At 38.2% G+C, this 25,753-nt stretch overlaps 1 protein-coding gene across 4 annotated transcripts in view; it reads left to right on the top strand.

Annotated features, from left to right (window-relative positions):
• Nucleotides 1-25,753, top strand: part of LOC126470008 (glucose-6-phosphate 1-dehydrogenase) — a 304,403-nt gene that overhangs the window by 218,458 nt on the left and 60,192 nt on the right. For all 4 annotated transcript variants that reach the window (XM_050097482.1, XM_050097481.1, XM_050097484.1 and 1 more), the window contains one exon: nt 18,625-18,771. In XM_050097482.1, the coding sequence (XP_049953439.1) occupies nt 18,625-18,771 (147 nt within the window). The remainder of the gene's footprint in view (nt 1-18,624; nt 18,772-25,753) is intronic.

Below are 25,753 nucleotides of genomic sequence, written 5' to 3'. Positions count from 1 at the left end.
AGTTTGCCGGTTCATTCTGAACTGAATGTGGCTATTAATCATCAACACTGTGTGTCGGATGCTGATTGCCGGAGTTGGTTTATTTGTTTTGCTTTGCTGTTCTTTCTTCTGTGACCACTACTAGAAAGGATAGCAAGAAATGAGGCTGGAACTGAGTAATGGACGAAGCAAGTAAATGTTGATGGAAAAAATAACTCATTAGTGTGTGATTATTGAGGCTGCCACCTGATGTTTCCGTGATGTGCGAGGTTAACATAAATATATGTGTGTCCGTTGGGGGGGGGGGGGGCTGCTAAAATAAAATCCTAGGTGCTTGTGGAGCCAAAATTGGTCATTTTAAAGCTAAGGAGAAACTTTCCCAGCAGGCCTGATAGAATTACTGGTGATTAGCACCCAACAGGATATACCAGACATCAGCCTTCTTGAACAAATATTTTTGGGTGAAACGGAATGAAAGTGATGGAACCCCTACTGTAACAAAATATTTGTATTAGCTATGGAGGAATAAGAACTAAGAAAGTGTCCATTTGTGTATGTTATCTATAAAAGTGTAACAGTTGGGAAGTATGCATCAAATTTACTAAAGGTTTACTAAAGGCTAGAATTGTCATTCTCATTGCTAAAGCAGCAGTAATGTATTATCTAAAACAGCAGTACTCTATCACATCATTCAACTCATGAAACAGGATTCGGGAATTGACTTGATAATAAAATTTCCTACTCTCAATGGCCTGATGGGCATGACCACTGCAGAGTTTCAAAATGAAATGTCCCTGTGTTATGGGCTTGATCATAAAACTTCCTGCTCTCAGTGGCCTGATGGGCATGACTACTGGAGAGTCATGACTACTGTAGACTGGAAGATACAACAAATATGGACTCTTAATTTACATGATTGAAACTCATTGCCCCCTCTTTATAAATTCTCTCAATAATGCTATTGAACAACACCCACAGATATTCTCAGCTTCCTTGAAATTTTTATACATACCTTACAGTGTGAGACTTTTTGAACACTTGTCTGAAGACTAGAATTGTTGAGTCTCATTCTAGTGTGGCAAATTTGCTGCCTTTTGAACAGAGGATGGGTAATGCACTTTTAATGCTGCAAAAGGGGTTCATCTCTGCTATTAACCAAATAATTATGCTCTGTGCTTAGCGAGAACTGCCCATTGTTCAAATGAAGAATTATGTCACCATTTACATTTTTCCAGCCAAACTCCAAAGAAGTTGTAAAACTTTCGTATGATTGAGTTTAGAATGTTACTTCAGTGCTATGAGTTGGAGTGAGTGAGTGATTCTGCAATGGCTGAAGAATATCCCATCAGTAGTGACCTTTTAAAGTTTTGAAGCTGTGAATGCAAAACACAAGGTCTTTCATGAAGAGTAAACAAGAAAATGATGGACAGAGCTTCCTGGATTGTATTAATTAATCTATCATTTTTGTTTCAAATATGAAAGTCAGCTTTAAGAAAAATTCTGGGAAACGGAGATTACCGGTTTCCACTGTATTGAGAAATGTATGCCTTTAAATATGCTTAAATATATCGTAGAGACAGAGACATAACATTTTGTTGGTATTACTTTCAATGCCAGTCAATAGTCTGTGGTTGCTATTACTCAGTTACTGAGAGGATGGCAGTTGTTCATTTGACTCTAGCAACATGACACATTGCTTCAACAATGTAATGCTGGAAATCAATGTCACATTGCAATGTATCACAGCTAAATTCAGTATAGCATGTGATGTCATCTCAAAACCACATTGCATACATTTTTGTGCCTTCCTTATAACAAAATTTGATTGCTAGGCCTGTTACTAAGCTCTTAAACAGAAGAGCTGAATATTCCTTTCTGAAAACCAGGAGAGAACCATAAAATTTTAGTATAATAACACTCTGCAGCTGTAAAGCACTGTGGAATTATGTTTGATGTTGGCTCAGTTGGACATTGGAATGCACGAAGATTTGTAGTTGCTTTTAGTGTTCTTGTGGAAGTATCATTCCATTTAAGATAATCTAAGAATTCTGGAGGGACCTATGCAGCACACCATGTTACGTAGCCAAATCCCAGTAGATGGCCTTCGCGTGAAGCATGCCTGTGTGAATTGAATGCATAATGATCTCAGATGGCTGTTTAAATACTTTTATGAAAAAGGGGGGGGGGGGAGGAGAAGGCAACTCCTCAAGAACATCTTTGACAGTTTCCATTGTTGTTAATGACCTACACGTATGTAGAGAGCAGCTATGTTTAAGGTTGATTCTTATGTTCTGTTCATTATTACGAAAATACATCAGATAAAACTGAAATTTTGTGTACCTTAGAAATGGAGAAAACATATTGATTTAATTTAAAATACTTCTGTGTGTAGTTTTAATGTTGTTGAATTCTGAATAGGGACTATAGGTGCACTGTGTATGGACCATTTCCCTCTTTGTTCACCATGAGAGTGAGGTCTAGTTATTAATCTGAATCCCCGTGAGTGCTTGCGTGACACCCTGAAGTCAGATCCACCTTCTTGCCTCAGTGTTATGTGCAATATGGACTATGGATGACTGTGACGAGAGATTCTGCAACAAAGTGTTAATTTGTTTTGTTTCGGAAGTTAATGGAAATGGAAAGGAGAAGGTGAAGCACGGTACCATCGTATAAAGTGCTCCTCATCAATAACATCGGGGAGCCACTGAGCTAGACGCCATCGTTGAATGGCGTAATCACTATCAACAGTATCACATGTAGTCATTCCACAAGACTCTGCAGAGATGTTTGGGGTTTGATTGTAGCATGCCACATGGTGATCAGAACAGTACACCACTGCCACTGCTCCACTTTACAGACAAACCGGTACTGAAAATTTCCTCCAACACCTTGATTCAAAGTAATGTAAATGAACAATGGTGACTCAAAGCAAGCATCACCGTTGGCTTTGCATTCATCTTCTGGAATGTTCATGCTCTCATTTTGTGTGAGAATAAAATTGTGAAAATTGTGTGTAGTGGGGTGTGGAAGTCTGTTCTTTGGAATAGATGAGAATTCATCATGGAAGGGTGCTTGAGGATCCCCCCCTGTGCCCCCCCCCTCCCTCCCACCCCCCTCCTCACACACACACACACACACACACACACACACACACACACACACACGGAGGGGGGTGGGTGGGGAGAGAGAGAGAGAGATAGAGAGAGAGAGAGAGATGGTCATCTAGAGATGCTATGAGTTGTTTTATAAAAATCCATTAAGATTTTTCACTTCGTTTATCTCAGTTATACAGGGTGTCCCAGGACGAATGGTCAATGTTCAGAAATATGACATGAACAGTCATTTGACGTAAAAGCTTCATATGAACATATGCTCTATTCTGAATGTTTTTGAGATATAACACCGTAATGTGGATGAGTAGGAAAAACAAACATGTGATGTTCAGATATGGCATTAGTTCTGTACTGCTTGACACAGTCACGTCGTGTAATATCTAGGCGTAATGTTGCAATGCGATGCGAAATAGAATGAGCATGTGAGGAATGTGATAAGGATGGTGAATGGTTCACTTAGGTTTATTGGGAGAATTCTAGGAAAGTGTGGATAATCTGTAAAGGAAACTGCATGTAGGACACTGGTGCTTCCTATTCTTGAATAGTGCTCAAGTGTTTGGGATCTATAACAGGTCAGATTGAAGGAGGACATCAAAGCAAATGAGAGGCAGGTGCTAGATTTGTTACCGGTAGGTTAAAACAACATGTAAATGTTATGGAGGTGCTTCGGGAGCTCAAACGGGAATCCCTGGAACCAAGGAAATGTTCTTTTTGAAGAGCACTATTGAGAAAAAACCGACATTTGAAGCTGACTGCTGATTGATTTTACTGCCGCCAACATACATTGTGCATAAGCACCACAGAGACAAGATATGAGAAATTAGGGCTCATACGGAGGCATATGGACAGTTGTTTTTCTCTTGTTTTATTTGCAAGTGGAACAGGAAGGGAAATGACAAGTAGTGGTACAGGGTACCCTCTGCCATGCACCCTATGGAGGCTTACAGAGTATCTATGTAGATGTAGGTGTAATGTACATGTTATTTATTTTCTGTATTATTCAATAAATTGTCAGGTTTACACACGTGCAACAGTTAGTAAACATTACAGCATGTGTTTTATGAAGTGTTAGAGGAGAAATACGTATTTTTAACACATTCGATTCTAAGCATTGTCGTACACATCACATTACAGTGGTTGTACAGTTCACTATAAATGTTTGACTGTGTCACTGTCAACTTCAGTGCATTTGTGCATTCTTTGGACAACATGTTTGGTTGCTTGTCTGAGTGCTTCTGCACATTCCCTAATGGTGACAACAGAGTCTGTGATATGAGCAGGACTTCATCTCGCGCAGCTGTCTTTTGTTTGTACATCTCAGACCTTCATCCAATTCCATAAATAAAATTCTAATGCCATAAGGTCTGACGAGCTTGGTAGTCAGTTAATTTTACTACCGCAACCAGTCCAGCGATTAGAGTAAGTGCAGTTGACATTTCCCTCACATGTCTGGGTAAAATGTGTTTTATTTTGGAAACCATTTGGAATAGGGCAGATGTCCATATGAACTTCTTGCTTCAAATGAGTGTTCCTGTCATGTCCCTGAGCACTGACCGTTCCTCCTGGGGCACCCTGTATATGCAAGGATGTAAAAATGCACAACAGTAATTACTACTATTTTGCTGCTTTAATTACGATGCTCTGCTGTTATTAACAGAATAAAAATATAAAGTAGTGTTCCAATATCTTCTTACAGAAAAATGTCTTTATGTAGACATTCATATCAATATGTGTTTTAATGTGTGTTACCCAACTTTATGTTCTGCATTGATGTTGCTGCTTGTACCCACTAGTGTAACTGCTAAATTTTTACTTGTGTGTGTGTGTGTGTGTGTGTGTGTGTGTGTGTGTGTGTGTGTGTGTGTGTAACAGCATGCCACGAGTGTTTCCACATACATTTTTGTGAAATTTTACATTTTGGGAGACAATTTTTCTGTATATCATTTGCATTGTGTTTGATTTCTTCATTTTTTTGTATGCCATGTGTTATGTTTCACGAGGTATTGACGTACTGCAGAACTGATACAATGAATTCTTTCTTATTGTCTTATATTTAGCGTGCATCCTCTTCAGTGGAACTACATTCTGAAATAGGAATACTATACTCTGATTAAAATTACTTTGTGATTGACGTTTCAGTGAGTCGTGTGGTAAGGGCCAGCCACCGTCCAATTGTAATACTTCCTCAACCATGTGCTCAATGTGTTGCCTGTTTTTTAGGTGCATGCAATGCCTTGTGAAGTGTGGCTGGCTGCATGCTGGCAATCCTGCCTCCTGCCACTGCAATCTGTCCATCACAAAGTAATTTTAATCAGAGTATAGTTGATGAAATGTTTTATGCCCCACTTAAGTTCATATTAGACACGACACATCTAATGTTTTTTTTCTGTAGATATTTTGCAATTGTCAAAAGTAGACATTCCATGAACCAAAGCCATTCTGTTACCCTGAAAAGGCAGACTTGCATCTAATCACTCCAGGGTGCACAACAAATGTTTTTTTAGAGTACCAACATATTGGAATGATAATGTTTGAAATTTTGTAAGAAGAAATATCATGCAAAATCAGGTAATGGATCAAAATTTCTTGATCTATTCAAACTTTGTGCTGGACTAGGACACAAATATAGAACCTTGATTGTTCACAGACCACGTTGTTGTTCATTAAGGTATGCAAACATACCGTACAAACCCCACTCAGAGCTTCTGTCAGCCAGTATTATTCTCCATTTTTCAAAATCCTTAGCCCAGTACACCATTCCTATGTCAAGAACTTCCATTACAGTATATGCTCTCCTGAAGAGTGAAATCACTCCTCTAGAAACACCTTTCTGAAGAAGACAGCATATTATTACTCTTTAGCATATTATGTGCTATGTTGAACATTTTAAAACTGTTTACTGCTCCAGGACTCAAACCCAGGTACTTGTCTTTCTCACAAAGTGCATTTCCATTTACACTGTCAGAACATACCTCTTATTGGATAGCCCATACATGTGTGCATGCAAGGCATGATCATCAAGGATCAAAAGGAGATACATGACATGTTAAAAAGTATTATGCTGAAGTATTCCCAATGGTCTATGATGTCCTTATGCGGTAGCGTTCTCGCTTCCTACGCCCGCGTTCCCGGGTTCAATTCCCAGCGGGGTCAGGGATTTTCTCTGCCTCGTGATGGCTGGGTGTTGTGTGCTGTTCTTAGGTTAGTTAGGTTTAAGTAGTTCTAAGTTCTAGGGGACTGATGACCATAGATGTTAAGTCCCATAGTGCTCAGAGCCATTTGAACCATTTTTTTGATGTCCTTATGAAAATCACAGAGGATGTTTGATGTTGCATATTCTGTAGTAGTAGTTTGTTATATAGCTAATACATATTCATATTTATCATTTATAAAGTACTTAGATACTTTTTTAAATGTCCTAAAAAATCACTGAGGATGTTTGATTTTGAGAAAAGAACCTAGAAACACACTAAATGTGTCAAAGGGACATCCCAAAAATATAATGAAATGAAGATATATTAACATTATTGCTATTGACACAGAAAGTTTTCATTTACATATAGTGAATCTGTTCAGCTCCTTTGAATCAGAATGCCATATGAGCTTAATTGAAGCACAATCAGTGCCCACGTTAAAACTTTTCATATTTTCTTGCATAGAACTAGTCCAATTTTTTTCTGTACACATATCAGTTAAAAAGTTGCAATTGATCTGGCCATATGTTGTTTTTTATTTTTTTGTGTTGTAGTAGCCAGAATAACAACAATGATGAGAGTAATGTAATATGTATGCAGAGTTGTAAAATAAGAATAAAAAATTCACTACTTAACTGTAGATGCAGATGTTCCAAGTTTTGTATACAGTCATTTATTTCCTAAAAGTGTGTGTTTTTCTTACTCTATAATGAAGCAACGATTCTGTGTTGTGTTGTAGACATGCTGGGATGGAATGGAGTTCATTTTACATGGATTATGTCATGATCGTGGAAAGTCTGTAGCTTTTTCTGAATTACTGTAAGTGTTGTGGTGGCTTGGGGAAGTGAAAGAGCTTATTTGGTGGTGTTGTTGCGTAGAGCATATAGCCTCCGTAATATGTCATATCTGTGGAAAAAATGTATGTAGAGACAATGGTATGTGTTAGAATAGCTATGATTTGTTGTGCATGATTCTGCATTACTCTTGGGCATGATAGTAGTTTATCAAATGTGTGTGTTTGCAGTGGTAGTATCAAAACTAAGAGAAAAGCAGGTTAGTATACTCCCCATTGCTGAAATTATGGGTTAGGAACAGAATAAACTGAATAGTGCATGTGGTCACTTCAGTATTCAAAGTAATTTCTATTTCAAATTATTCTCTCTTTTTGGTTAGATATGACTAAATTAGATTCAACATAGTCTTGTCATTTCTCCATTTTTCACAAGTTTTCTATTAATGTACATACTTTATATGTCTGGCATAGCAGTAAAATCATTAGTAGTCAGTGCTTAGAAATGGGGACTCTGTGTCTAAAAACAAGTGCAGTTAGTTGGTAAATATCCCATTGATTTACAACGTTATGAAAAGGATAGGTTGCTACTCACTGTACAGAGGAAATACTGAGTCACAGACAGGCACAACAAAAAGACTGCTCTCTCTCTCTCTCTCTCTCTCTCTCTCTCTCTCTCTCTCTCTCTCTCTCACACACACACACACACACACACACACACACACACACACACACACACACTAAAGTAGAAAATACACACTCACACACATTCACACAAGCACAACTCTCGCACATAATCTGGCCACTGTGGCCAGAGATAGTGGTCATGTGTGTGCAAATGTGCTTTTGTGTGTGTGTGTGTGTGTGTGTGTGTGTGTGTGTGTGTGTGTGTTCTACTTCAGAAGAAGGGCTTTTGGCTGAAAGCTAAAATGTGTAGCAGTCACTTCATTGTGCTTCTCTGCACCTCAGTTCTCCTCTATATGGTCACTAGCTCTCTACTGTTTTCATAACATTGTTATTCCATCCTGGACTTTTCATTAATCTACACTAGAGAACTGAAATTTTGTACACATTTATGCAAAATATGACACATCCAAAACCACTGAGAGTACAAAAGTAAATATCATGTTAAGTCAAAATGTCTGATCGAATAACAAGTATTTATTTGAATTTAATTACTATACAATTGGCCTCAGCAACTGCTAACAGTTTTTGTCCTCCTCTGCGCTGACTCCCCTACACCTTTTCTTTCTTTTATTTTTGGTCATGTCTCTCTCTTCTCGATTCTTAAGAATTTCTCTGTTTTGTTTTTGTATAAGTCACCAAATACCCGAATTTGTCTTTCACTCTCCATTCAGTCACAGGACTTTTTTGTTCTTAATCAAGTTGTACACAACTGTCTCTTATCTTCCATAAGGCTTTTGCCTACGTGCCACTCATTCCTTCATTCAGCTGTATTACAATTCTTGCTCTCTACTGATTTCATTACACTTTTGTCATCTTCAATTGGTGTGTGTTGTCTGTAGCCTTCTCTATGCATGCTCTTTTTCCCTTATTGGTGTTTGATAATGAAACAGTGATGTTGTGTGTGCTGCTCCTTTAGTTCATATTGCCCCACGTGATATTGCTATCTCCTTTTTGCCTGTACACTTTGTTACTGTACATTCAGCGTGTGGCCTTTTTTTAGTGAAGTACTGCAGAAATTCTGGACGGTATATTAAAAATCGTTATTGCAGTAATATTCCTTTACAGTTGTAACTGAAACTAATTTATTTGTTATCTCTCTACAGCATCAGTGTTGCCTTTTTCTTTTGATGATATATGATGGAAAAATAATAAGAATTGATATCAAGGTCAGAGTAAGTTCAAATAAAGCTGTCACCTACCCAAAGATTGGTTTGTGCTGTACTAGACATGATCCTATTGGAGGCAGTATGCCATTGCCTTCCTCTAACCTCTGAATTGATTTCACCAAGTCAGTTGTAGGGGAAAATACAGTTTAACATTGGGCATTTACAAAGATGACAGTAAAATAACTTATGTAGTTTAATTCACTTTGTGTATCTTTTATTATTATAATAAACTGTACACACAACAGCAAAAACGCAACATTGTATTAGGCTGGACAGGTACATGGGGCCTTGTCTGGGTCTGTCATCCTGTCCCTAGCTACTTGTGAAATTTTCGTGGATCACACTAATTCTCACAGGAACACTGCCAATGATTAGTTTAAATTGCAGGCTATGGATCACACTCATCCCAAGAAGAGATTCATGAGTTCAGCCTTCCTTTAAAGTGATTCAGGTACCAGTGATTTTATGCGGAAGAGGAAAGAGATATACAACCCTGCAACGCCATTCACAGTAACAGTGAAGAAACAGCAAATAAAAGTATTTGCAGCACCAAACACCCAATCAGTACAGGTGTCACTACACACATTTGCAATTGTATTTGCAAAAACTCACCAGTAGCAAAGTGAATTTTCTCCTCCAGACAAGCTACAAAGCCTGCTGCAACTACTGGAGGACAGCCCAGTACCCCCTCCAAACAGGCAGATAAAAGGATGTTTCCTAGTTATTTCTTTGTATGAAGAGTCCACTGTTGTCTCCAAAAGAGAAACAGTAGGATGTCTGATGAGAGGAGGAGACAGTGTCATAATATATGGAGGTTGAAGTCTGCCTGAAGGACTTCCAAAGTTTTCTACGCCTTCGCTAACTTTTACAAACTCCCAAACTCAGTAAAGAGAAGAAAGGAAATGCCTTTTGTACTGTAGTGGAACCTAAATGGGTTCAGGATGCATATGGTGGAGTAGAAACTGTCAGCAAAGAGAAGATTCTTGTACCCTATGTCTACAGGAGATACATTTTGGAGGTACTGGTGTTTTTGTATGTAGGGGTTATAGTCTCTGCTGAATGGGGGTTGTGTTGGGACTGCCAAAGAAATTGAGCTGTTAGGAGCATCGTATTTTGTGAAGTGGTATGCCTTCTGAAAACTTGGTAGATAAACAAACCAAATTGCTACGGGGTTCTACTGCACCATAGACCTCTCAGTATTCTTGCCAGCCCTCATGCATACTACTCAGTGGAATTACTCCCCTCCAGTGGTGGCATCCCAATGTGGATACACATAGCAGATCGTGGAGTGCTTGAAACAAAGCTGCCAAAATAGATGATCAGCAGGGCTAGCTAGACTCTGTACAGCCAACTGATTACATTTGAAGACCACTTCGACATCCTGGGAGTGGAGAGCTGTGATAAGAATGTGATTCTTCACACAAATGACTTACCTCTTGCAAAATCTTCAGGTGAGCTATAAAGACAGCCTGTTCCCTACTAGAATGATGAGTGCCACAGAGCACCTTGCTGCCAACTGGGTTGAATGGAGGGGGGGGAGGGGAGGGGGGCTTTGCAATGTTGTGGCAGGGATGTTATTGGTTTAAGAAGAGAGGGTCTTATAGTAAAATTGCAAAAAATCAATTGTGTAAAAATCTTCCACTAAAACATTAAAAACACAGACTGATGGATGTGTAAAACTGTAAAAGGGATAAAACAGTAAATTATGAAAGTCTAAATTAACTGAAACTGGATTAGTATCTTAAAATATTAAAAGTGTAAAACGTTGAAAGTATAAAACCATAAGATCTCACTCTGAAAGTATATGTTGTTGTTGTTGTGGTCTTCGGTCCTGAGACTGGTTTGATGCAGCTCTCCACACTACCCTATCCTGTGCAAGTTTCTTCATCTCCCAGTACCTACTGCAACCTACATCCTTCTGAATCTGCTTAGTGTATTCATCTCTTGGTCTCCCTCTACGATTTTTACCCTCCACGCTGCCCTCCAACGCTAAATTTGTGATCCCTTGATGCCTCAGAACATGTCCTACCAACCGGTCTCTTCTTCTCGTCAAGTTGTGCCACAGACTCCTCTTCTCCCCAATTCTATTCAATACCTCCTCATTAGTTATGTGATCTACCCATCTAATCTTCAGCATTCTTCTGTAGCACCACATTTCGAAAGCTTCTATTCTCTTCCTGTCCAAACTATTTATCGTCCATGTTTCACTTCCATACATGGCTACACTCCACACAAATACTTTCAGAAACTACTTCCAGACACTTAAATCTATACTCGATGTTAACAAATTTCTCTTCTTCAGAAACGCTTTCCTTGCCATTGCCAGTCTACATTTTATATCTTCTCTACTTCGACCATCATCAGTTATTTTGCTCCCCAAATAGCAAAACTCCTTTACTACTTTAAGTGTCTCATTTCCTAATCTAATTCCCTCAGCATCACCAGACTTAATTCGACTACATTCCATTATCCTCGTTTTGCTTTTGTTTATGTTCATCTTTATCCTCCTTTCAAGACACTGTCCGTTCCGTTCAACTGCTCTTCCAAGTCCTTTGCTGTCTCTGACAGAATTACAATGTCATCGGCGAACCTCAAAGTTTTTATTTCTTCTCCATGGATTTTAATACCTACTCCGAATTTTTCTTTTGTTTCCTTTACTGCTTGCTCAATATACAGATTGAATAACATTTATGAGAGGCTACAACCCTGTCTCACTCCCTTCCCAACCACTGCTTCCCTTTCATGCTCCTCGACTCTTATAACTGCCATCTGGTTTCTATACAAATTGTAAATAGCCTTTCGCTCCCCATATTTTACCCCTGCCACCTTTAGAAAATTACCGAACTATCAGTTTAATAAGTCACAGCTGCAAAATACTAACACGAATTCTTTACAGACGAATGGAAAAACTGGTAGAAGCCGACATCGGGGAAGATCAGTTTGGATTCCGTAGAAATATTGGAACACGTGAGGCAATACTGATCTTACGACTTATCTTAGAAGAAAGATTAAGGAAAGGCAAACCTACGGTTCTAGCATTTGTAGACTTAGAGAAAGCTTTTGACAATGTTGACTGAAAGTATATAAAGTAAGGTTATATAAAAATTATCACTAAAATGTTAAAAGTATAGAACAATGGCTGTAGAAATAGTAAAATAGTAAAGATCATAAAATTATAGAAGTGAAAGTATGTATAAGACCTAGAACTGAATTAAATATTAAAAACCATGAAAAGTATTAAACAAAAATTATGAAAGTGAAACTATGTGCACCAACTAAAGTTACAGGGAATAGGATGTGACAGTTGTGGTTAATTGCATTTGCTTATGCTTTGTGGCATTATATGGCATGCCGTTTTACACTATGTACATGCACACCAAACTGCTGCTAGGACAATGTGTGAGCCGATGTGCTACCGCTGTCTCCTCTCAGTAAGTGGGAATGTTTTTCATATATGCGCTGTGTCAAGGTGGAGGACAATTGGAAGAGGCCTTCAAAGTTTAAAAGTGTACTGTTAATAAAATTCTTCCGCTGGTTTAATGTGTTGCCAGGCTCTAGCAGACGATGTGTAAAAATCTCAGTTTCTTCTAACAGTGTCAGCAGGTGTCCGTTATTTTCATTGTGCAGCACTTTCAAATGTGTATCAATGATTCTAGGGACATGCTTCATATCATTTCCTCCCTATCGACGTGCAAGTTGCTGAAGTGGCGTCAAATTGAAAGACTTGCGCCCGGCGAATGGTTTACCTGACAGGAGGCCCTAGTCGCATGACATTTACATTTATTGTGAATTGAAGTGTGCTCTTTAAAGCACATTTCAAACGTCCACCTGATTGATCAATGTGAACTTTTGGCAGTTTCCATACCATACTTTAGTTTACATTCACCTGCTGCCATGAATTTTAAAGCCTTTTTACCCACACAGTGCCTCAGTCTGAAGTGAATAATGTCATTATCCTTAAACCCTATTCACAAATTGGTATCATGAAATTCTCTAGCAGTAATTTCTGAAACCTGTCCCTTATAACTAATGGGCAAGCACACGGCTAGCTCTTCAGGTTGGTGATATATTTTACCGTTAAGTATGAAATGGTTAAAGTATAATGTCAGTTATAGATGCTCCATTAATTCGCCTATTTCTCCTGTACTTTTTTTCTGTTTTATAAGGTTGTTCGTAATTATTTCTAATGTCTCGCAGACAGGCATGTTTGTGTATAAATTCACCACATCTGGGGATGCAAAGATGGATTTAACTGGTATGACTGCATCCTTAACTTGTCCACAAACTTGTACATATTTTTTAAACTGTACTGCTCATAAAATGAGTATAGTGTGTTTAACCTTTGTGCTGGTTTAGCATTTATTGGGGGTGTTAGGACTCTGTCTCATGTTGGATATGAGCCTCATGGATTTGTCCCTTTTATGAAGCTTTACCTGTGCACACATCTGGCGTTTGTGGGTTCATTACTATGTATCACTTCTTCCCTTGTCAGAAAACAGAAAATAAAGTGTTTTGAATTTTTCATTTTAGTTGTGCATGAAATTTTTTTGTTCCATCTCCAGTTACTTCATTAATTCCATTTTCAGAGAAAAATTTTTCAGTTTTATTTGCGTAAAAAAAATTGCTGCCCTTTTGATTAAAGAGACTTAGAACTGTTTCCGTCCACACAGTAAGGAAGTGACAGCTGGTGTTAAACAGTGAAAGCGAGCACATATAGTGTCCTATAATATGTGTTAGTTATAAAGATGAGTATTACTGCACACAGTAAGCTTTCTGGTTTTAATTCTCACACTTGCATGTGATGTGCTCACTTTCAGAACAGCTGTATTTGCCATTTAATCTGTCTCTATACTGACACTATCAATAAGATCAGGCTACAAGGTCTACAATCACAACAAGAAAATGATACGTTGTGTGAAAGAGAGATTCTTTTTTATTTCAACCATTTGCCCCATTTGGGAAACCTATTGATCATTGACGAGAATTAGGTGAACACTTTAATGCATGATGATCAATGTATCAGCCTGTAAATTAGGATACAGCAGGAATCATGACCAGTGCACCACTGTGTGATGCTTGCAATTCATAAGCCAGGTCAAGAAAATCCAACATGTGGGTATCACATACTTCAGCTGCAAACTTAAAAAAGATCAGCAGTTGACTATTTGTCGAATTCTCCTTATTTGACATTAGTTATGTCAGGAACAACATTAATAACCCCTAAGAGAGTTGTTATCAAAGACAGTGTTTTGACAGCTTAAAAGGAAGAAAGGAGTGGTTGTCCAGTAGTGTGGTTGAGAGGTATCCATGCTTATCCTGCTTCTGTTAATGGGTTTATAATTTTAAAACTGTTGAATGGTTATATTAATAGGAAATTGTCAATACTGCATGCTCCTTACTGTACTCTGATGACAAAATCTCCTTTTTGTACTTAGTGTTTCAGTTTTGTTGTACACACCTGATTGTTTCTGGCCTATTGCAAATATTATTTGTCATTTGAATCTGAGTTATGTTTTGAAACCTTTTTTGGCAAGTTTTCTGCTCATTATTATATAGATTCTGCATGTTTAATGAAACATTTATTTCATATTTAATTCTACTGGGTTTGTGGATGATGATCAATTGATAGGAGTAACACTGATGTTTTTGACCATGTACTAACAAATATAAAAATTATGTATCATCACATCACATCACATCAATGATGGACATATCGAACTGCTATGGAATGTTTGCAGAAAAACCACGGATAAGTAGGGTAGTACCAGTAAACAAGAAAGGGGACAAGGGAGACCTGACAACTAAAGACCAGCTTCTCAAAACTCCGGGAAATGCTTATGTATAATAGTTGAGTTGTTGATATGGACAAGCACAACACTCTTGTACAATCATAGCCTGGTTGCAAAAAGGGTAAACCTGCTAAATCAGCAGTTACCAGTCAGGTGGAAAGTATTATTCAGTTATTAGATAAAAAAAGGTTGTATCTGCAAGGTTTGTGGTTCTTTCTAAAGCATTTAACTCTGTTGCCTGTGGTGTCACCGCCAGACACCACACTTGCTAGGTGGTAGCTTAAATCGGCCGCGGTCCATTTAGTACATGTCGGACCCGCGTGTCGCCACTGTGTAATCGCAGACCTAGCGCCACCATCAAGGCAGGTCTCGTGATACGAGAGAGCACTCGCCCCAGTTGTACGAGAACCTAGCTACCGACCAGATGTACGAAGCCTTTCTCTCTCATTAGCCGAGAGACAGAATAGCCATCAGCTAAGTTAATGGCTACGAACTAGCAAGGCGCCATTAGCCATACAGTGATTGTACTTAAAGTCTCCTGTGTATCGTCAAGATCGATGTACCACAAAGGAATGAGTAAAGTTAAGTATTAAACCTGCTCCGTACTTTTCTTCCTAACATTAATTACGTATCCTGTTCCAGTACTTCACGCCCGTCTGCGTTAGTCTAGCGTGCATTTTCAGCCATCTCAACTTCACGGTGTCGGCCCAGCTACCGACACAACATTGCCCATGAAAAATGTATGCAAAACTGGAACACTACAGTATTTAGTGACAAACATGAGATTGCATACACTCATACCTAAGCAACAGGAAACTGTATATCTCAGTAGAAAACCCATACCAGTCAGACATGAAAAGCATAAAATATGGAGTGCAACAGAACTTGGTAAGTGGGCAGTTGCTGTTTAATCTGTTTATAAATTATAAAGGTGTTGAAGAGAAAGAGAAGAAGATACTTTATGCAGATGACATGACAATACAGAATGAAGAGAAAAATGTAAAACAGATTTAGAGAAGAGCATATATTTCTGTAAATGTCATAGTACAATGGCTAATTCAAAGTGAACTAATTATAAACTTGAAAAGGGCTATGTATGCAGTGTTCAGATACAGAGAAGTCAGTGCATATGGATACAAAGGTGAATGAAATAAGACTGGAGGAAGAAGAAGTCACTAGGTTGCTGTGGATAATGAGCTGAAATGAAAACTGCGTATTAAAACTGTCTGAAAAAAAAATCTGTGATGGAATACAACAATGTGAAATAGAATAAATTGCTACTTACCTTGTAGAGGAGGTGTTAAGTGGCAGACAGGCACATTGGAAGAAGACAGCTTGATATTATCAGTTCTGAAGCAGTTAGCACAGTCTGCAGGCAAATGGTTACTGTGCACAGTACCAACCATCTCTTGGATGCAGTATGGAGTAATAATGTGGGGAAACTCAAACATACAAGAAGTAAAAAGTATGTGCACATTGAGGGAAAAGCAGCTAGGACCATTTCTAAAAGGAGGTCATCTGAAACATGCAGAAACTCTTCAGATGTTTAAGTGTCTTAAGCTCTGAATCTCCATATGCGTGTATAACAATAATATTTATTATAAAAGATAGTTCAGAGTGGTTAACATATGCAGGTGTCCACACCCTCAACACACAGAGATATAACCAGTTAAGAACCTTACCACACTCACTGATGACAATTATTGGAAAAGAATCTTGGTACTCGGGTATCAAGATAATAAGAAACTTTCACAGAAACCTATTGGATGGTGTCATGACAGTAGCTTTCCAGAGAAGTTCAAATCCTGTCTAATGGGGAAGGAATACTATAGTGTAAAATATTGTCCAATAAATTAAGTCTGTAAATAATATTCTATATAATCATTATAGTTAGACAGCCTGATTAGAATTGTGGCTCTTTAAGAAATATTTGATACTGATTGTTTTATATTCCTGACATGTCTTTTATTACACATTCACTTTCTGCACCCAGTGTAATTCTGCAAGATCATACAAAAACAAGTCAAATTGTTGAAAATGAAGATTTTTGTGAATTCCATGAACATGAAGCAGGATGTTCAGTTCATCATTATCAGTGATCAAGTTTTGCCCTTTCTTCGGCAACCTCATGATGAGTATTCATCATTATCAGTGATCAAGTTTTGCCCTTTCTTCGGCAACCTCATGATGAGTATGCTGTGACAACGCCATCTTCCAAGGTGACAATATACATGTTCACACGGCTGCACACGTTCGTTACTGGTTTGGTGAACTCTCAACCACTTGGTCACAACTTGGCTAACCTACTAAATCACCCAATCTCCATACTTTATAAAATGTTCCGGACTGTTTGGAACAGTGGATGAACAGTAGCAATAAATATCCTTGAAATTTGGTAACTCAGCAGATCCAATCATCAATGAGTGGATTCAGCTGGCTTTGGCATACCTGAAGAAACTTGTGTGCCCACTTTCTCACTGAATTGTGGCCATTATCAAGGCTAGAGGCAGTGTTACATGATGTTTGCACAATGCCTCTTGGGGCTGACTAACTTTTTCTACAGAGTGTTTACATTCTCCAACTTTGGATTTCACCTTTATTGTCTTTAATATGTATTTTTGTTATTTTTATACAGCTATTTTGTTTGTAAATAAGCCTTAAGTAGCTTCTTGCCACATTCTATCCTCACTTATATCCTCTAACTCTGATTGACATATTAAAGTTAGTCTGTGATGGAGATCAGGCTAACTCACAGAGATTCAGCTAGAGGAGTATGCCAAGTCAGATGCCTACATTCTAATTCATCTAAGTGACTTGACTGTAGGAGGATTCACTCCCTCTTGCATAACTTCCAAGTGCTAAGGCAATATTGCTGTCACATATTTATATTCATAATTCTTGGTTGAAACTCAGTCCTCATCCTGTTCCCATCACTTCCCTCTAATTTCCCATTCTGTGACAACTTTGCATAGCACAATTATGATCTCCTTCTGAAAGTCTTGCTATTCTTTGTCTCTTTTCACTTGTAGGAACATTGGCTTCTGAGGCAGTATCTTAGTGTCAGTTATACTTGTAAATTATTGAGATTGCCCAGAGAGAATTGTAACAAATTAACACTCTTTAATTTGTATTTTAAATAGAATGCTTCTGATATCAAAAACCTATCTATTATCTTGATGCCCATCTGTCAGAGTGATTAAAATGCGTATGAGAGAGTCTAATTATTATTGCATTTAAACTCACTGCAGCAGCTTAAAGAGCTTTAGTTGATGAAAAAAAAACATTATTGTGCTGTTTAGTTTTTGGTTTTTATTTTGTGTTCATAAAAAGATTTTTTTACAGGCGTAGCTCATACTTGGCCTTTAGTTTTGCCACTCCTGTTGTTGTAGCATCCTGTATTACTTTTCAGCTGTGTTCTAGTACAGTGTTGACTTGTTTTGCTTTTCAGTTTACCAGTCTAGTGCAGGAAGTTCAGTTTATCTCTGGAAGTTGTTCCAAAATGCTGCCTTTATTCTGTCTAGAAGTAATGTTGTTGGTGAAAACTAACGCCTTGGTGGTTACCAGAAGTCTGACATCACAGCAGTAATTTGTCATTTTTCTGTAATAATGCTCCCTCAAAAAATTTGGCCTCCCCCTGCCTTATTCTTCATGAATTGATTTCCAGCACATTCTTGCATTGTGACACACACTATTCAGGAGCATTATGATGCAGTAAGTGTTAATATGTATTCCAAATACTCATAAAACTGCTAATACTTCACATTGCATGTAACTTATATCCAGATTTGATGTAGCCTCCTGGATCTATCAGCTAATGATTGAAAACTTATATGTCAATTAATTTCTTATGTGCCTTACACTTTGTAGTTCTGTAATTTAATACATATATATTTTTCTTTTTAACAGGGTGATTTAGCAAAGAAGAAGATATATCCTACATTGTGGTGGCTTTACAGGGATAATCTCCTACCACCTAATACAAGGTTTTATGGTTATGCAAGGTCAAAAATTTCACTGCAAGAACTTCAAAAGAAATGTGAACCATACATGAAGGTTAGTACAAGTCAGAATCATTTCATATTTCACTCAATATTTCAAGAACCCGTACTAATGTTGAATTTTTCATTGATAAGTTTTTTGTGAATACTTATTTATGCACAGAAGAATAAATCATACTTCTTGATTTGAAAAAAAGGATTGATACTTTTTGCACACACATTTTGCAAATCATTGCAGGCTTATTTTAATTGGTAATGCAGAATAAAATCATTCCTGTCAACAATAATTATTATTTTCTATATAACAAATGATGCAGCATTCATTATTTGGCTATGATTTTGTTCTGAACATTTTGTATTATTGAGGAAGTAGTGGAGATCTGTGCATGCACAGAGTCAGTTTAGCAATTACTCACTGCTTCTTTATATTACAGGAGGTGTAGTATAGCTAGGATTGCATTTGCAGTTTGGAAAAGATGGGTTATAAATATTCCGCTCATCCTTGGTTAGTTTTATGAGCAGTTTCTTCACATTCATTGAACACAAATGTTAGTCTGCATAACTTGCTTCTGTCTCACATATATATTTCATACTCACTTCTATACTTTTCTCACAGTGACATAAATACAAGTTATTCAGTGGACGTAAAATGCGCTTCAGATATTAACAAATTTAGTATTTCATATATTAAGTGGAAAGTATGTTGGGATATTTAGACAGAAACTGTTGAGTGGAAGTTAATTGGAACACTGTTTTTGAGCATCCTTTGAATATTCATACTGTATTGTACATTTTCAAGTTATGAGTAAAGATTATTGGCCTTACTGTAATCTGTGCAATGGCCAGTAATTGTGTTAAAAGGCAGTGTAGTAGTTATATCAGCAATTGTACAGTAACACCTAGTGTCTGTATAAGAAAGAAAGGAACAGCACAACAAAAAGTGTAAAAATACTGACTGACTGGCAGAACTGTATGCATTTGATAATGTGGCAAAATTATTTGTCTTGAAAATTGTATTCTAAAAATTACTTTAAATGAAAGTGAATCATCTTAATTATCTTGTCACTTTCTGCAATGAAATAATATGGCTATAATAATAGTAATGATAATAATAGAGGTGATACTGTTGCTGTCTATAACCATTGCATAGTTTTGTGGAGGACTGGTGAATTTGACTGTTGGTATTATTGTACAAAAAAGAGGTCTTTTATCCTCAGCATTTTTATTGATCATATGAATTAAAATACTGTATACACATAAACAGATGAATTGATCAGTCTCTAAATAAATTTTGACGTACCTTTTTATAGGGGTGGAAGAAACACAGACATATAGATCCAACTGGAAAATTTTATTGTACCAGACAATTTTCTTGTAAAAGATGTCTTTATTTAACAGTGTAAATAAGAAGAATCTGTGAGTGGTTATATTTATTCTTTAAACTGTTGTGCATCATTTGCAAATATTTGCTAAATTTTAGATGGGTGGGATCTCTTTTGTTGGACTGTACATATTAAGTGCACAAGAAAGAGCTGAGGAAGCATGATAAACTGACAGATAACTAGTTGTAGATGTTTCATTTTCCAGTGTGACAAAGATGATTAAGTTTGTCTATGACATGACTATTACTGATGGTAAACATTTTCGAAATACTATGAATTAAATTTAATCTACTACTTGCAATGTGCATAAAAGCTTCTCATACTCTATTTCTGTCACTCTGTTAATAATGGATGCCCATTAAAAATGGTTGCAGATGCTACTTTTCAAATTTTTTCTTGCTTTCTCCAGTGCTCACATCATGTGTTTTTGGTATGTGAATACTAGCATCATGTAGCACTTATTTTAAAATAACTAACATCAATAAATCAGTAAGTAATATGTATCTTGTTTGTACAAGCTACATATGCTCACAGCTGTAATTGGCTATTTATTCTGCTTTGTACCATATACTTTTGTATGGATAGGAGCTTCCCCTGCATTCTCTTTAAGTGTGTATGGCAATATCCATTTAATCATTCTAGCTACCTTTTGCAGTGTATTTGAAGCAGACATAGCACACATAAGAAATCACTCAACTGGTGTCCTATTGTTGAATCTATCATGTTATTTGAGCAATTGTTACCTTTATAATCACATTACAGCTTCCTATGTTGCTGTCTGTAAGAACAATTCTGTGTGTGCTATGCCAGCTGCCACGATGTAGCGATTATAGTCAGTTGTGGGGTGATCTGCAGGTCACCTGTCCAAATCCCATCTCCTGCCATTATATATCATTTAACATTTATATTTTCTAAGTTTTGGGGCTTAATTATATATGGAACACTGAAATTTTGCTAGGACATGCATGTATCCAAGACAGGCATTTCAGCTCTATGTATACTTTTTGTGTGCTTGGTAAACGTGTTTTCAGTATGCAAGGTTAGTTCTTGTTAACAAACCTACTCTCGTAACTGATACTCAGTTCTAGAGTCTGTGTGACACAGTTTCGTGGAGGCTCCATGTTTCTTGGACATCGTCAATGCCTTGGCTCCAGTAAGACTACTCAAAAGGCATCGCCTTAATAGTAAGGAACCCGAGTACAAATAGTTCATCCTTTCTATGGTGTGCAGTGTCAAAGCAAAAATGGATACAAAGGCATTGGTGAGTCATATGCACATCAGACATTCAGCAGTGTTTTGAGGAGACACCAGTCAGGATGCAATGAAATGGCTAAAGGGATTTGACCATTGCTAAACATGACATGAACTATTTTACCAGTGACTGCTTTTACTTGGACTGTGCATACCAGCAGTCGTTTGAGAATAACAGGGGGAAGCTCAAGAACTGGGACAAATTTTAGGTGGAAATCAAGCAAACATTTCTCTGATATTTTGCAAGTAAACCAGCTGGGCACTGTTAACATTTATTATGTTCTACATGCAGCACAGTGCTCTTGAGCTCACAGAGTGGCTTATAAGGTGTGGGGTCTCACCTCAGACAAGAGACCCACAGACCTATCTAGTGCCACCAGCCAAGCACATTCAACCAGTACAAATTTTACAGTGTTTCCTGCCAGCAGTGCTTCAGCACCTTTATAGTCAAATGTTATTGGAATTTCCGGTCATCCTAATTTTGACTATTCTATATTTGCATAGAATGTGGCGTACTCACAATAAGTCTCACTTCTTAAATAACCTGATGCAGTCACTAGTTTTCATCACTAATCCCTCAATAAATTTTATATTTTATTAAAATACTGCCAGTTCTACCCCTTATCTTGAAAATGTGTAGCAGAAGAAAGTCACAAGAGTTTAGGCTCTCATTGTGTGATTGATTACCTTCATGGAATCTCCTTTAGTTTTAGGAATATGTTTTTTAGGATTCCTGCCCAAAGGACTGATGATCACAGAAGTTAAGTCCCATCCTGCTCAGAGCCATTCCTACCCAAATTAGTGGTGGTTAAATGATTTGTGTTTTACCAGTCACAGTTTTCAGTGTATTATGTGATCAAGCATTTTACCATTGTTTTTGATCAACAAATTTGTTAAGTCTTTGTGATTTGCAATGGTGCGTGCTGATGGCTCAGTTGTTAAGTTCCAGGCCACAAACCCAAAGATTCGGTTTTCAGCTACTGTTGGCAGTAGGATTTTACTTTCCCTTACCAATCCCTTCTTTCGCATCTTCCTGTGATTTGCAAATGTGAAAATGTCCTAGCATCCTGGATGTTCGTAGGATTATTCTGTCATTTATTGCTTCTTTTGCCTCTGGCACTGATTTTTAAACGTGAAAATTGCCAATTTGCACCCTTGTTTGCAGTCTACGTTCAACTGAACGTGCGTATTCATCAGTAGGACATGTTTAGCAAAGCACTGTGGTATTTGGTTTGAAGAAGCTTTCCTTCCTTTTCCCATCTATGATGTGCCTCACTGACTTGACGTTCAATTTTTAAAATCTGTTTCATGCTGTTAAATCCAACAAGTCATGGATCTTATGTTTGTTGAGTGTGTGACCTGAAAAATAGGTAAATAAAAGTCATGATCAGGTATGGGATACTTGAGTATTTGCAGTTGCTCCTTTTTCTAATTTCTAACTTGTATAGTAGGGTTAAGTATTGTCTCAGAGAAGTTGTATTTGATTAGCTTATAAGGAAGGTTGCAGAGAACTGTCATAGTCTCCACTAATGTCCTCAAGTGCTGTAATATGAGGGTGGTAATCCTCTGAGCTATAACATTTCCTCCAGGGTGAAGTTAACATGAGATGTTGAGGAGTTTCTGCTGGAAGCTGTTGAACATACTGTGTGCATGTGGCTGCATGTCAGGTTGATGTCAGAAAAAATTATGTCTTTGTCTCAGTTGAAAGGCCAATCACAGCTCTTTTCCATGTCTGACTGAAATGTTGAGGACAGCCTCTCTTACTGGTGACGTGGAAGCTCAAGTCGTGGTTTTTAGCATTATCCACAGGACTAACTGTGGTGCTCTGGTTTGGGTTTCAGTGTTAACATTTAAAACAAAGCTTCCATTAATTCTAAAACCATCTCAGGTGAAGATTTCTTAACTTGTGCTATTGAGTGGAGGATTATAGAGGTCTTTTAAATAGGTGACATGTGTATTACTCCTGGGAAGCTGTTACTTGTGCAGAATTGAATGTGTTGTGTACACATGATAGCATTAGAAAAAGGGCCAGTGTGCACTTACTTGCATCACACTACAGAGCCTAGAATGAGTAATCTGTATTTCTTATAAATAGTATAAACACACTTGTAATACAGAAAGTTGACTTCAACCATAAATAAATAGCATCAAAATTCTAATTTCTGGGTGTAGTGTATACCGCCCGGTAAGAGAGGGTAGACACAGTTAATGGCAACCCACATATTGCTTTGAAAAATTCAGAATATCAGACGAAATAAGGACAGAATGTTAGGTAATATGTATGGAGATAAGTGTAAAAAATTGACCAAAATTAGTAATTGACAATATTATGAAAACGATAGATTGCTACTCACCATATAGCAGAGATGCTGAGTTGCAGATAGGCACAACAAAAAAAATGTTAAATAAGTAAGCTTTCAGCCAAAACAACCTTCATCAGAATTAGACAAAAAACACACACACACACACACACACACACACACACACACACACACACACACACACACACGACCACAGGCTCTGGTTGCCAAGGCTGTGTGTGTGTGTGTGTGTGTGTGTGTGTGTGTGTGTGTGAAATTCCGACGAAGGCCTTCTTGGCCGAAAGCTTACTTATTTAGCAGTTTGTTTGTTGTGGCTAGCCAGCCGGTGTGGCCAAGCGGTTCTAGGTGCTTCAGTTTGGAACCGTGCGACCGCTACAGTCGTAAGTTCGAATCCTGCCTCGGGCATGGATGTGTGTGACGTGCTTAGGTTACTTAGGTTTAAGTAGTTCTAAGTTCTAGGGGACTAATGACCTCAGATGTTAAGTCCCATAGTGCTCAGAGCTACTAGAACCATTTTGTTGTGCCTATCTGCAACTCAGCATCATTGCTATACAGGGTGTTACAAAAAGGTACAGCCAAACTATCAGGAAACATTCCTCACACACAAAGAAAGAAAATATGTTATGTGGACATGTTAGAGCTCATTTTATTACTTCTCTCCAAATCACATTAATCATGGAATGGAAACACACAGCAACAGAACTTACCAGCGTGACTTCTAACACTTTGTTACTGGAAATGTTCAAAATGTCCTCCGTTAACGAGGATACATGCATCCACCCTCTGTCACATGGAATCCCTGATGCGCTGATGCAGCCCTGGAGAATGGCGTATTGTATCACAGCCGTCCACAATATGAGCACGAAGAGTCTCTACATTTGGTACCGGGGTTGTGTAGACAAGAGCTTTCAAATGCCCCCATAAATGAAAGTCAAGAGGGTTGAGGTCAGGACAGCGTGGAGGCCATGGAATTGGTCCGCCTCTACCAATCCATCGGTCACCGAATCTGTTGTTGAGAAGCGTGCGAACACTTCGACTGAAATGTACAGAAACTCCATCGTGCATGAACCACATGTTGTGTCGTGCTTGTAAAGGCACATGTTCTAGCAGCACAGGTAGAGTATCCCATATTAAATCATGATAATGTGCTCCATTGAGCGTAGGTGGAAGAACATGGGGCCCAATCAAGACATCACCAACAATGCCTGCCCAAACGTTCACAGAAAATCTGTGTTGATGACGTGATTGCACAATTGCGTGCAGATTCTTGTCAGCCCACACATGTTGATTGTGAAAATTTACAATTTGATCACGTTGAAATGAAGCCTCATCTGTAAAGAGAACTGAAATGAGGATTGACACATTGTTGGATGAACCATTCGCAGAAGTGTACCCGTGGAGGCCAATCAGCTGCTGATAGTGCCTGCACACACTGTACATGGCACGGAAACAACTGGTTCTCCCGTAGCACTGTCCATACAGTGAAGTGGTCAACGTTACCTTGCACAGCAGCAACTTCTCTGACACTGACATTGGGGTTATCGTCAACTGCATGAAGAATTGCCTTGTCCATTGCAGGTGCCCTCGTCGTTCTAGGTCTTCGCTAGTCGTGAGTCATAGGCTGGAATGTTCCGTGCTCCCTAAGACACCGATCAATTGCTTCGAACGTCTTCCTGTCGGGACATCTTCATTCTGGATACAAACGTACCGCGCCACGGCTATTGCCCCATGCTAATCCATACATCAAATGGGCATCTGCCATCTCTGCATTTGTAAACATTGCACTGACTGCAAAACCACATTCGTGATGAACACTAACCTGTTGATGCTACGTACTGATGTGCTTGATGCTAGTACTGTAGAGCAATGAGTCGCATGTCAACACAAGCACCGAAGTCAACATTACCTTCCTTCAGTTGGGCCAACTGGGGGTGAATTGAGGAAGTACAGTACATACTGACGAAATTAAAATGAGCTCTAACATGGAAATTAAGTGTTTCCGGACACATGTCCACATAACATCTTTTCTTTATTTGTTTGTGAAGAATGTTTCCTGAAAGTTTGGCCGTACCTTTTTGTAACA

Source organism: Schistocerca serialis, chromosome 3, assembly GCF_023864345.2.
Source record: "Schistocerca serialis cubense isolate TAMUIC-IGC-003099 chromosome 3, iqSchSeri2.2, whole genome shotgun sequence".
Taxonomy (NCBI): domain Eukaryota; kingdom Metazoa; phylum Arthropoda; class Insecta; order Orthoptera; family Acrididae; genus Schistocerca; species Schistocerca serialis.
This window is presented reverse-complemented; position numbering and strand designations above follow the sequence as displayed.